The sequence below is a fragment of the Macaca nemestrina genome, chromosome 10 (assembly GCF_043159975.1).
Source record: "Macaca nemestrina isolate mMacNem1 chromosome 10, mMacNem.hap1, whole genome shotgun sequence".
NCBI classification, from domain to species: domain Eukaryota; kingdom Metazoa; phylum Chordata; class Mammalia; order Primates; family Cercopithecidae; genus Macaca; species Macaca nemestrina.
Window position 1 is genome coordinate 67,234,558 of NC_092134.1, and position 10,935 is coordinate 67,245,492.

Here is a 10,935-nt window from a genome sequence, read left to right on the forward strand (position 1 = left end):
TCAGCAGCTCTAGGAGTGAGACCTGCATCTGTGTATTTAAAAGACTGCATAGATGATTTTGGTTTGTGAATGATTGGCTTACCTTATCCTGCACACACTGATCATATCATATAGGCTGCTATATGAGCTGCCTTGGTAAACATAGACTGATACTCACCGTCATCAAGAATCATGATCAGCTCGAGAGAGCTTTACTTAGTATATTACGGTTGTTTTCTATACTTAAGCTTGGGCTGTCAGCTGTCCTGAGCATACAAGGGACTGCCTCTTTGATTCAGTCCTCCATCACTCTCCTTCCCCTCTCGAAGGTTAAGTTTTCCCTCCCTGCATCTCTTCCCCTCTTTCTCCCTTCACTGTGCCCACAGGACAACTCAGCATGTTTAGTACAGGCAGTTGCCTCAACACCCTGAACTGAGCTGGCCTTGCCTTCTTGCTGAGCCAACAGCTTGTGCAGCACCTGGTCAGGGCCAGCTCAGTAGTCCAGGCAGTCAGTAGGCATGACCACCTGCACAATGAATTACGGCTGAAGTATCATGGAGTAAACATTTTAGACCCTTGCCCTATGAGAGAATGAATACACAAACGGACAATGGCCAGCTTATATATAAAAACAGAATTCTGCAGACAATGTGCATCAACCAGTCCAAGAAACCAACCTACCATCTACAGTATCTAACAAGTTAAACTATCAGCAACTGGGTTAAACTGTAGCAACCAGCCCAGGCAGCCAAACAAGAAATCCTGTAGCAACCTGCCCCAAATGGCCAGGACTTGAATAATTACTGACAGCTTCCTCAATTTTTGCTCCTACTTCCAACTTAGGGCCAATCAGAGAAAGTCAATTATATACCCCTAAACAAACACACAGCATACCCCCCTTTTAGGTAGCTCAGCTACAGCTTCCCTGTATCAATAGCTTCCAATCAGGACATAACCGCAGCCTTCTCCCACCCTCCTCTGTCCACTGCCTGCTTTTGAGTTTCTGCCAAACACAAGTAATGGTGGCTGGCTCCCTTGCTTTGAAAAATTAGCTTTTGTTTGTTCTCATTTGGGTGGTCCTCATTTATTTTCACCACTAGGGAAATGGGGCTGCATGCTTGAAATGGATCACTGAATTGTTCTTTGATGCCAGAAATGTCTGTACTTTAGGGAGGCTGTTAGATGTGGCCAAAAAGAGCACAGCAGTAAGGGAAGAAGTGTAGAGTGGCTGGGGTTAAGGACATAAGCCTTGGATCCAGACTGCCATGGTTCAGATCCTGGCTCTTCCACTACCAGCTGGTGAACCTGAACAAGTTACTTAACCAATTTGTACCACAGTTTCCTGACCTGTTAAAAAACACTGGCAATGATAATGGCTCACAGAGTAACTGGAGGGGTTATATGAGACAAGCCATGTAAAGCATGAATATCTGGATTTCAGTGCTATCAACAGAGAGAATAATCTGCCTCACTAATTTATGATACCCACCTGGCCCCATTCACCAACATTAAACTGGACTAAAAACACTTTTCTTTCACAGTCAGTAACTCTAGGAAATCCAGGGGTATAAATACTGCCGACGCCAAAATCCATCTCAAAAAGATCTGATGGGGAAGTGACCTTATCCCTCAAAATCCCTCATATGCACACTGGAAGTCTCTGTTTTCTAGAAATCAGACTTTTTTTTGGGGGGCGCATAACTTAAAATTACAGAGCTTAAAATATATAAACATTTTTTGTATAACTAGAAGCCCATTGCTACAATTCAAAGACTGTGACCATACTGTTCATCAGTAACAAAGAAAACTCTCCATTTAGGTCTTCTGCTAGTCCTGGTAAGAAAAATCCTACTTCAGACCATTAAAGCTAAGTTATTTTGACATAATCATGATTCTTTTCAATAAACATTAAACATGACATTGTGGAATATCAAATCTAACCAAAAATGCCTATACTTAACAAAACAAAGATTTTTTGTCTGAATTATCTCTGGCTACACTCAACACTTCCAACAGGCAGTTGCTCAACTTTCCAATGTCTGCATAAAATACAGTTCTGAAGCCAATTTTTTTAGACTAAAATAAAAAGCCACTCGAGCATAAACCTTCATTCAACGAAACTGGTTAAATAAGAATTAATTAAGAAAACTAGGAGCCACGTTCATTGCAAATCGTATTTTACTTTAGCATTTCACTTGGAATTAAGTTAGGGGCTTAGGCATGCATTGAAAACACCAAAGGATAAATATCTCAAAGTTCTAAAAATGTCCTAATACGAAAATGATATTCTGGGATGATTTCGCAAGGGCCAGAAGACATCACACATTGCGAACCCAGTGAGGGTGGCATTGCGGACGAACAGAAGATGCTTTCACGCGGGTTATCCGTCTTTCCCAGGCCTCGGCTCCCTTGACATTGCTGCGATACCCAAAATTCTTTGAAACAGAGAAGGCAGGGCTGGCTTCTGGGTCCCAAGGAGTCTCTGCGTCCTCCCCGGGAAAGGAAGGGGCCGGTTCCCCGGCGGGAACTTCCCGGAGGCCGCGCCAGCCCCGCGAGCGACCCCAGCCGTGCAGGGCGACGCGGAGCCTACGCCGAGCTGGCCCTGCGGCGCGCTCCGCTCCCCCGCCGCCCCCGGCCGGTCCTGGCCGACTCACCCAGGCCGCGCCAGCCCAGCGCGCCGTCGCAGCTGTCCAGCACCGCGCACAGCTCCCCCAGCAGCGCGGGCGGCAGGTCGAACAGCAGGGTGTGCGCCGACAGCGCGCCGCGGGCCCCGCAGTTCCCCGCCATGGCTCGGTGGCCCGAGCCCCGGGAACGAGGCGGAGCCCAGGCCCCTGCAGGCCCGCGACAGGCCGTTACACAACCGCGGAAATCCTGCTTCCACGACGGCGGCAGAGCCCTAGGAACACGCCGTTCCCCGGCCCCGGCAGGGGCGGTGCCCACGTGACGCAAGGCGCGCCTAGCCCGAGATGCCCGTGCGGCCGCTTGGCCTGGCCTGGGGGGTTACCCAACCCGGGTTCTCCCTTCGCTGGCTTTGCGCCCCTTCACACCTCTGCGGTGGGGATGGAGCTGCTGAAACAAGCAGAGTGAGAACTGGAGAAAGCCCAGAGCTCAGAGCTACCAGCGGCCCACCGTGCCCCATGGCTAGGCGGTCTCCTGGTGTGGATAGCTAGAGATGTCATTACTTCTTTAAAAAGTTTGTTTCTGAAAGTTTCTCCCTTCCTTCTTTCCTTCCTTTCTTTTCTTCCTTTTTTTCTTTGTTTTGAGTCAGGTTCTCACTGTGTCGCCCAGGCTGGAGGGCAGTGGCTGTATCTCAGCTCACCGGAGCCTCCACCTCCTGGGCTTAAGGGATCCTCCCACCTCAGCCTCCTGAGTAGCTGGAACCACAGGCGCGCGCCACCACCCCCAGTTAATTATTATTTTTTCTTTCTTCGTAGAGAGGGAGTCTCGCTATGTTGCCCAGACTGGCTTCAAACTCCTGGCCTCAAGCGATCCTCCCACTTCCGACTTTCCAAAGTGCTGGGACTGGGGGTATTAGCCACTGTCCCCGGACTATTTATTTTTTATCCTGTCAGAATAGCTATCCATGTTCATCGAGGAACACTTGGAAAACCCACAAAAAAAAAAAAACTGAAAAAAGAAGATAATCACTCACAACCCCACTCAGCCCATTACTCTCTAAAAGTTTTGACACATTTTCCTCCCAACTTTTACTGAATTTAAACAGATAAAAATGTGCATATATGGGATTATTACTGGAAAAGATGAATGTAGATATCAACAACAGAAAAAGAGAAGAGACACCAAATCAGAGTAAAATTATGCTCGTTTTCTTCACGAGGCGGCCCCTCCTCCATACACCTACTTGGTTTTAAGAAATTCTCTTCCTCATGGGCTTCCCTGATGAAATATCGTTCCATCATTTTTTCCTTCCTCAAAGTGCTTCACATAATCTTCCTTTTTGCCTTCAACATGGAGTTTAAGTAAAATTATTGTTTTGAAATCTTCACGGAGTTTAAGTAAAATTGTTGTTTCGAAATCCTCTAGGTCACACAAGGCATGTTACCAGTGACAAAAAGTTGTTTTCAAAGTGGTGAGAAAAAGCTTAGCCTTAATGACTGGAAGAGTGGGCAGTGACCATCAAGTGAAAACACCAGAGGTGTTTTTAAACCTCTCAGATTGTAGTCTTAGAAATATTTTCCCCTAGAGATCAGGAGTTATGAAACACTAGCATTTCATGGCCCTACCTGAATGGTCCTTGTCAGCGAAAATACTCCATAACAATACACCTAAAAACTGGCAAAGCCCATACTGTGTGGGCAGGAATTTCGATATGCCGTTGTTCAAGGTTTTATTGTCAATCTGTACACGCTGTACACCCCTTCCTTCCTTCCTTCCTTCCTTCCTTCCTTCCTTCCTTCCTTCCTTCCTTCCTTCCTTTCTTTCTTTCTTTCTTTCTTTCTTTCTTTCTTTCTTTCTTTCTTTCTTTCTTTCTTTCTTTCTCTCTTTCTCTCTCTCTCTCTCTTTCTCTCTTTCTTTCTATTTTGTTTTAGTCGCTCTGTCGCCCAGGTTGGGATGCAGTGGTGTGATCTTGGCTCACTGCAACCTCCAACCCCTGGGCTCAAGTGATCCTGCCACTTCATCCTCCAGCGCAGCTGGGACTACAGGTGCATGCCACTATGCCCAGCTAACCTTTGTATTTTTTGTAGAGATGGGGTTTTGTCATGTTGCTCAATCTGGTCTCAAACTCCTGGGCTCAAGTGTTCCACCCACCTTGGCCTCCCAAGGTGCTGGGATTACAGGCATGAGCCACCGCACCCAGCCCACTCTACACCTCTTAAAGGGACTACCTGAACACTCTGAGCAACAGAGGCAAGAGGTCATTAATTATTTGGTAGCTCTTGAGTTGCTACTACAGGGGAGGCAAACTCACTCAGAGGAACCAGGAAATCACTGCAGATGAGGGAAGCAATCAGAACAGCCTGCTTTGCCAGATCTTGTAATTTACCAAGAAGCAAGGATCCTATGTGAAAGCTAAAGTATGTGAAATTTCCTGTATTTTCAGGGTTGGCAGTTGTTCTCAGACCATGTTCCCTCCCTATTCCTAAAACTGTCTTTGAGTTTTGATTTTTATATCATCAGGTTATATCATCATGGTTGCTGTCAACTGCTGATCTCCCCGACTCCAATTCCTTCTCCTCATTTTTAGACTCTCTAGCTCCTGGCCCATTGTTGCTCTCTCCAGTACTAATCCTGTCTTAGTTCTCAGTGATTTAAAATATATGTAGAATAACTATTCACAATAGCAAAGATATGGAATCAAGCCAAATGCCCATCAACGACAGACTGGATAAAGAAAACGTGGTACATATATACCGTGGAATACTATGCAATCATAAAAAGGAATGAGATCATGTCCTTTCCAGGGACATGAATGGAGCTGGAGGCCGTTATCCTCAGCAAACTAACACAGGAACAGAAAATCAAACACTGCATGTTCTCACTTATAAGTGGGAGCTGAACCATGAGAACACATGGACACATGGAGGGGGAACAATGCACACTGGGGCCTGTCAGGCGAAGGGGTAGGGGAGGCAGTGAATCAGAAGGAATAGCTGATAGATGCTGGGCTTAATACCTAGGTGGTGGGATCATCTGTGGAGCAAACCACAATGGCACATGTTTACCTATGTAACAAACTGCACATCCTGCACATGTACCCCGGAACTTAAAAGCTGATGGAACAAAATTAAATACACACACACACACACACACACACACACACACACACACACACACAGATATATATGTAGAATAGATGGTGATCTTTCCAATGCCTGGCCTCTCATTTCCTTGACTGCTCTCCTCCAGTGACATTGTACTCCACCCAATGCTCCATTTCAGCCACTCAATCCCATGAGCTACCCTAGAATTTGTCATTATCAATAGCTGCATCCCATCTATACTTTCTTTCATGAATCCACTCTCTGATCATACCTCCTGTCCTTCTAGCGCATTCCCTCTAGTACTCTGACCCCAACAATCCTTTCCCTTCACCAGATATCCAATCCAAAATCTTGCTGCCTCTTTTCTGGCTCCACCCTCTTGACGTCCTCACTTTTCTGCTTCTCCATTAGGTCTGTGGTCAATTAATATATTCACTCCTTTGCATATGCTCTACATTCCCTTGTTCCTCTCCCACTTTGTTGAGCTCTCTTGGCAAGTCTAAAATCCTGATTAAATCCAATTTTCTAAGTTGGCTCTGCACCCATGCACCTGAGTGTAGCTGGGGAACAGGGTGGAAAACCAAAATCCTGTTAATTGAACTCAATTTAAAATCAAGGCCAAGACTCTCAAGTGGGTCCTTTATGTCACTGGGCAAGCATACTATGCACCTTTAGCCAATGCAGTCTTCTGGTCTCCTTGAAAGCTATGCTATGCTTTCTTTTTTCTCAACTCCCATCATCCTGTCCTCCACAAATGATCTTGAGAATATTTATTGAGAATACCGATGCATCAGGAAAAAAAACTTCCATGGAATCTCACCACAACATCGAACTATCTACTAGCATCTGTGCCAACATACTCTTTCTTCTTGTTTTCCATGGATGAATTATCTAGGCGCCTATGTAAATCATTAGACTTCATTTGTGCACTGGATCTTATCTCTAGTACCAATTCAAAGGCATCAAGGGCACCTGCTTTCCCTGGTCCCTGTTACATTGTGAGTTTTTCACTCTTTACCACCTCAATTCCATCAGCATACAAATAGGATGTTGTTTCTATCAACTTAAACCAAAATTTTTGATGCCACTTCCCCCTTCTGTCTTTGGTCCCAATTCTTTGCTCCCCTTTGCAGTGTAGAGCCGAATATTCTCATTGTGTCCGATGTCCTCTTCCTATCTTCTCTTAAACCAACTCTAATTAGAGACACCCCTCCCACCTTACTCCACTAAAACTACTGCCTTCAGGGTCACACATGTCCACATCATTGCTAAGTAAAATAATTAATTTTCAGTCCTCACTTACTTGACCCATCGGTATTTTTGATACAGTTGATCACCCCCTCCTTCTTGGAAACTTTCTTCATTTGATTTTTAGGATACCACATTCTCTTATATTTTTCACTTACCTCATTGGTCACCCCTCAGCTTCCTTTGCTGTTCCTCCTCTTCTCCCTAAATTCTAAATGTTGGAGCAACCCATGACTCAATCCATGGCTCTTCTCTATCTACACCCACTGCCTTGCTGATCTTAATCAGTTTCAAGGCTTTAGGTACCATCTATATACCACAGACTACCAAATTTATTTTTAGTCCAGACGTCTCTCTTAAATTCTAGAGTCATATCCAAAATTGAATTCTTTTTTTTTTTTTGAGACGGAGTCTCACGCTGTTGCCCAGGCTGGAGTGCAGTGGCGCGATCTCGGCTCACTGCAAGCTCCGCCTCCTGGGTTCACGCCATTCTCCTGCCTCAGCCTCCTGAGTAGCTAGGACTACAGGCGCCCGCCACCGCGCCCGGCTAATTTTTTGTATTTTTAGTAGAGACGGGGTTTCACTGTGGTCTCGATCTCCTGACCTTGTGATCCGCCCGCCTCGGCCTCCCAAAGTGCTGGGATTACAGGCTTGAGCCACCGCGCCCGGCCAGCCACCGCGCCCGGGCCAAAATTGAATTCTTGATTATGCCTCTTAAACCTACTCTTCCTGCATTCCTCCATGTCTAGATTAACAGCAACTCCACCAGCTGGGCACAATGGCTCAGGCCTGTAATACCAGCACTTTGGGAGACTGAGGCAGGCAAGCTGCTTGAGCCCAGGGGCTCAAGACCAGCCTGGGTAACATGGCAAAACCTTGTCTCTACAAAATAATAATAATAATAAAAAATTATTAGTAGTTGGGTGTGGTGGTGCACACCCGTAGTCCCAGCTACCTGAGAAGCTGAGGTGGGAGGATCACTTGATCCCAGGAAGCCAAAGCTGCAGTGAACCATGATTGTGCTGCTGCACTCCAGCCTAAGTGACAGAGTAAGACCCTGTCTCAAAACACACACACACACACACACACACACACACACACACACACACACCCCAAACAACGCTCCCCCGGCAACTCCATCCTTACAGTTGCTTAAACTAAAATCTATAGAGTCATCCTTGACTCCTCTACCAGTTCCCAGCTACCAGTGTAATCCCATGTTCAATCTACCAGCAAATCCTGTCAAGGCTATTCAAAATCTAGAATCTAATCAATTTTCCTCACCTCCACTGCTGCCATTCTGGTTTGAGCCACCATCACATATTGTCTGGATTGTTATAGTAGCCTCTGAACTAAGGATAGCTTCCACTCTTGCTTCCAACACTGCAGTGAGATTGATTCTTTTAAATCCTATCTAACTGTGTCTCCCCTTTGTTCAGAAGCCAGCAATGGCTCCTAATTTCAGTCAATAAAAGTCAAACTCTTTATATAATCTGCATTCTTTCTCCCCTTCCCATTCTGCTGCTTTGCCCTCTGATTTTGTTTCCTTGTTCATTGTTCATTCTGCTTTAGCCACAATATCTCGTTGCTGGTCTTTGAACACAAAAGGGAGAGCCCCACATTGGAGGCTTTGCACTTGCCACTCCCTTGCCTGGTATGCTCTTCCCACATGGCTAAAGTCTACTCAGACCCCCATAATTAAAATTGCCATGGTTCGTGCACTCAGATTGGGGCTGAGATATGACTGAAATTGGTCCAATAATGTATGACTTGGGGAATCATATTTCATTCAGCTATATCTCTTCTGGATCAGAATAAGAACATGTAGCAGCTCTGGTCATGGACGGGAACCATCTTGCAACCACATAGACATCAATATTAGAATGAAACAAGTCCTGGGAATAATGAGAGGAAAAACCTAGTGAGAGGAAAAACCAAGTCCTTGCTAATGTCATTGAACAGTTCATTCATTCTAGGCCTGGAGCGTGTCCTACTTGTGGTCTTATAACTATATGAGATAAATTTCCTTTTTAAGCCAGGAATCTTGTTATTTGAAGCCAAACGCATCCTAGCTGACGCACTAAGCAGGCACTTGGTAATACTCTCTGGTTTGTTGAGCACCTATAAAACCTATGGGAAGAAAACTAATCCCTGTCTAAACCTGGAGTTCAAATGTGTACACTGTATCTGGTGGGATGTGAGATGTGTATGAAAACCAAATTGCAGAGAGAGGCAGCTGAGACCCTGAGACAAAATAAACGTTGGGAAAGAATGATTCTGGCAGCATGGGCAGAAGCAGTCTGAAGTTCTAGAAGTGCATGAAACTGGACTAGAACCCATGTAGACCCAGACACTTCAACCCCATCCTACCTTCCCACTGCCAGTATACGTATTATCTGGAAAAAAGAGGACTATGGTTAAGTCACAAAACTGTGTGACATAGCTCTTTGCTGTGGGATCCTCTCCAACATCCCCCTGCCCCCAAGTTTTGGATACCAGAAGAATAAAGTATTTTTATCCCAGCTGGAAAGAAGATAACAGTGAACTGCAAAGACGAACAAATGGAGATGCCAAGGAAACCCTGAAGGCCATGGTGACAATGGCACAGATACAGAGTAATATCAGTGACCAAGCCCCAGCTAAGCACAGGCACAAATCCTCAGAAATCTAGAAACAGGTGAGGGAGAAAAGAGGTGAGGCAGACAACAGCTCTTAATATATATGAGACAAGTATCTTGGTAGTAGCTATTTATACAGGCACCCCTAGAGATGGATGTTCAAAAGACTCTCAAGTTTGTGGGACCGATGATATTTTGTGGTTTGGGAAGTAATTTCAAAACAAAGATCAAGAACCTATCCCATATTTGAGCTTCATCCCTTACCTATAACCTACGACCTTACCCTAGAGAGTTATATACACGTTGGGGTTCAGGAATAGAGTAAAGATCAGGAACGGGGTGAAGACATTTGTGGTACATTGCTTGGTTATTTTATTTTATTTAAAAAATTGTTTTGGTAGAGATGGGAGTCTTGCTATGTTGCTCAAGCTGGTCTCAAACTCCTGGGCTCAAGCGATCCTTCTACCTTAGCCTCACAAAGTGCTGGGATTATAGGCATAAACCACTGCACCTGGCTACTTAGTAATTAAAAAAAAATGAAGATTGAATGTTTCTTAGGCTTTCATCAAAATGACCTCATGAAAATAACATGTAGCCAGGAGCCATGGCTCACATCTCTAATCCCAGCAATTTGGGAGGCTGAGGTGGGAGGATCGCTTGAACACAGGAGTTCGTGACCAGCCTGGGCCACATGGCGAAACCCCGCCTCTCCAAAAAAAATACAAAAATTGGCCAGGCATGATGATGTGTGCCTGCAGTCCCAACTACCTCAGAGGTTAAGATGGGAGGATTGCTTGAGCCCAGGACTTTGAGGCTGCAGTGAGCCGTGATCAAGCCACTGCACTCCAGCTTGGGTAACAGAGAGAGACCTTGTTTTAAAAAAAAGGAAGAAAAGAAAAGAACATGTGCTTGTTATTCCTCCAGTTCTATATGCGTGTGTGTATATATGTATTTACATAGTATATCACAGAAAATATATAATATTTTAAAATAACATTAGGTTTGTGTTCGCTTATAACTCATTTTTTTCCCATTTAATAAGTAAAAAACATTTTTTCTAAAACTCAATTATGTCACAACATGATATATACCAAGATTTTAACAATTATCCTCTTAGGATTGATGGTGGAAAGGAGTATTCAGTACTTCATTTTCTTACTTGAGATTTTTGTGTTTTCAAAACTTTCTACAATTATTATGTATCATCTCTGTGATTAGAAAATCCTCAACTATAAAAAATAATTTTTTTTTTTTTTTTTTTGAGACGGAGTCTCGCTCTGTCGCCCGGGCTGGAGTGCAGTGGCGCGTCCCGAGTAGCTGGGACTACAGGCGCCCACAACCGCGCCCGGCTAATTTTTTGTATTTTT

At 44.8% G+C, this 10,935-nt stretch overlaps 1 protein-coding gene across 2 annotated transcripts in view; it reads right to left on the reverse strand.

Annotated features, from left to right (window-relative positions):
• Positions 1 to 2,862, reverse strand: part of LOC105473432 (interleukin 1 receptor associated kinase 3) — a 53,664-nt gene extending 50,802 nt beyond the window's left edge. For both annotated transcript variants that reach the window (XM_011727259.3, XM_011727257.3), the window contains exon 1: positions 2,634 to 2,862. In XM_011727259.3, coding sequence (XP_011725561.2) covers positions 2,634 to 2,766 — 133 coding nt within the window. In that variant the 5' untranslated portion in view covers positions 2,767 to 2,862. The remainder of the gene's footprint in view (positions 1 to 2,633) is intronic.
• Positions 2,863 to 10,935: the final 8,073 nt, after the last annotated feature.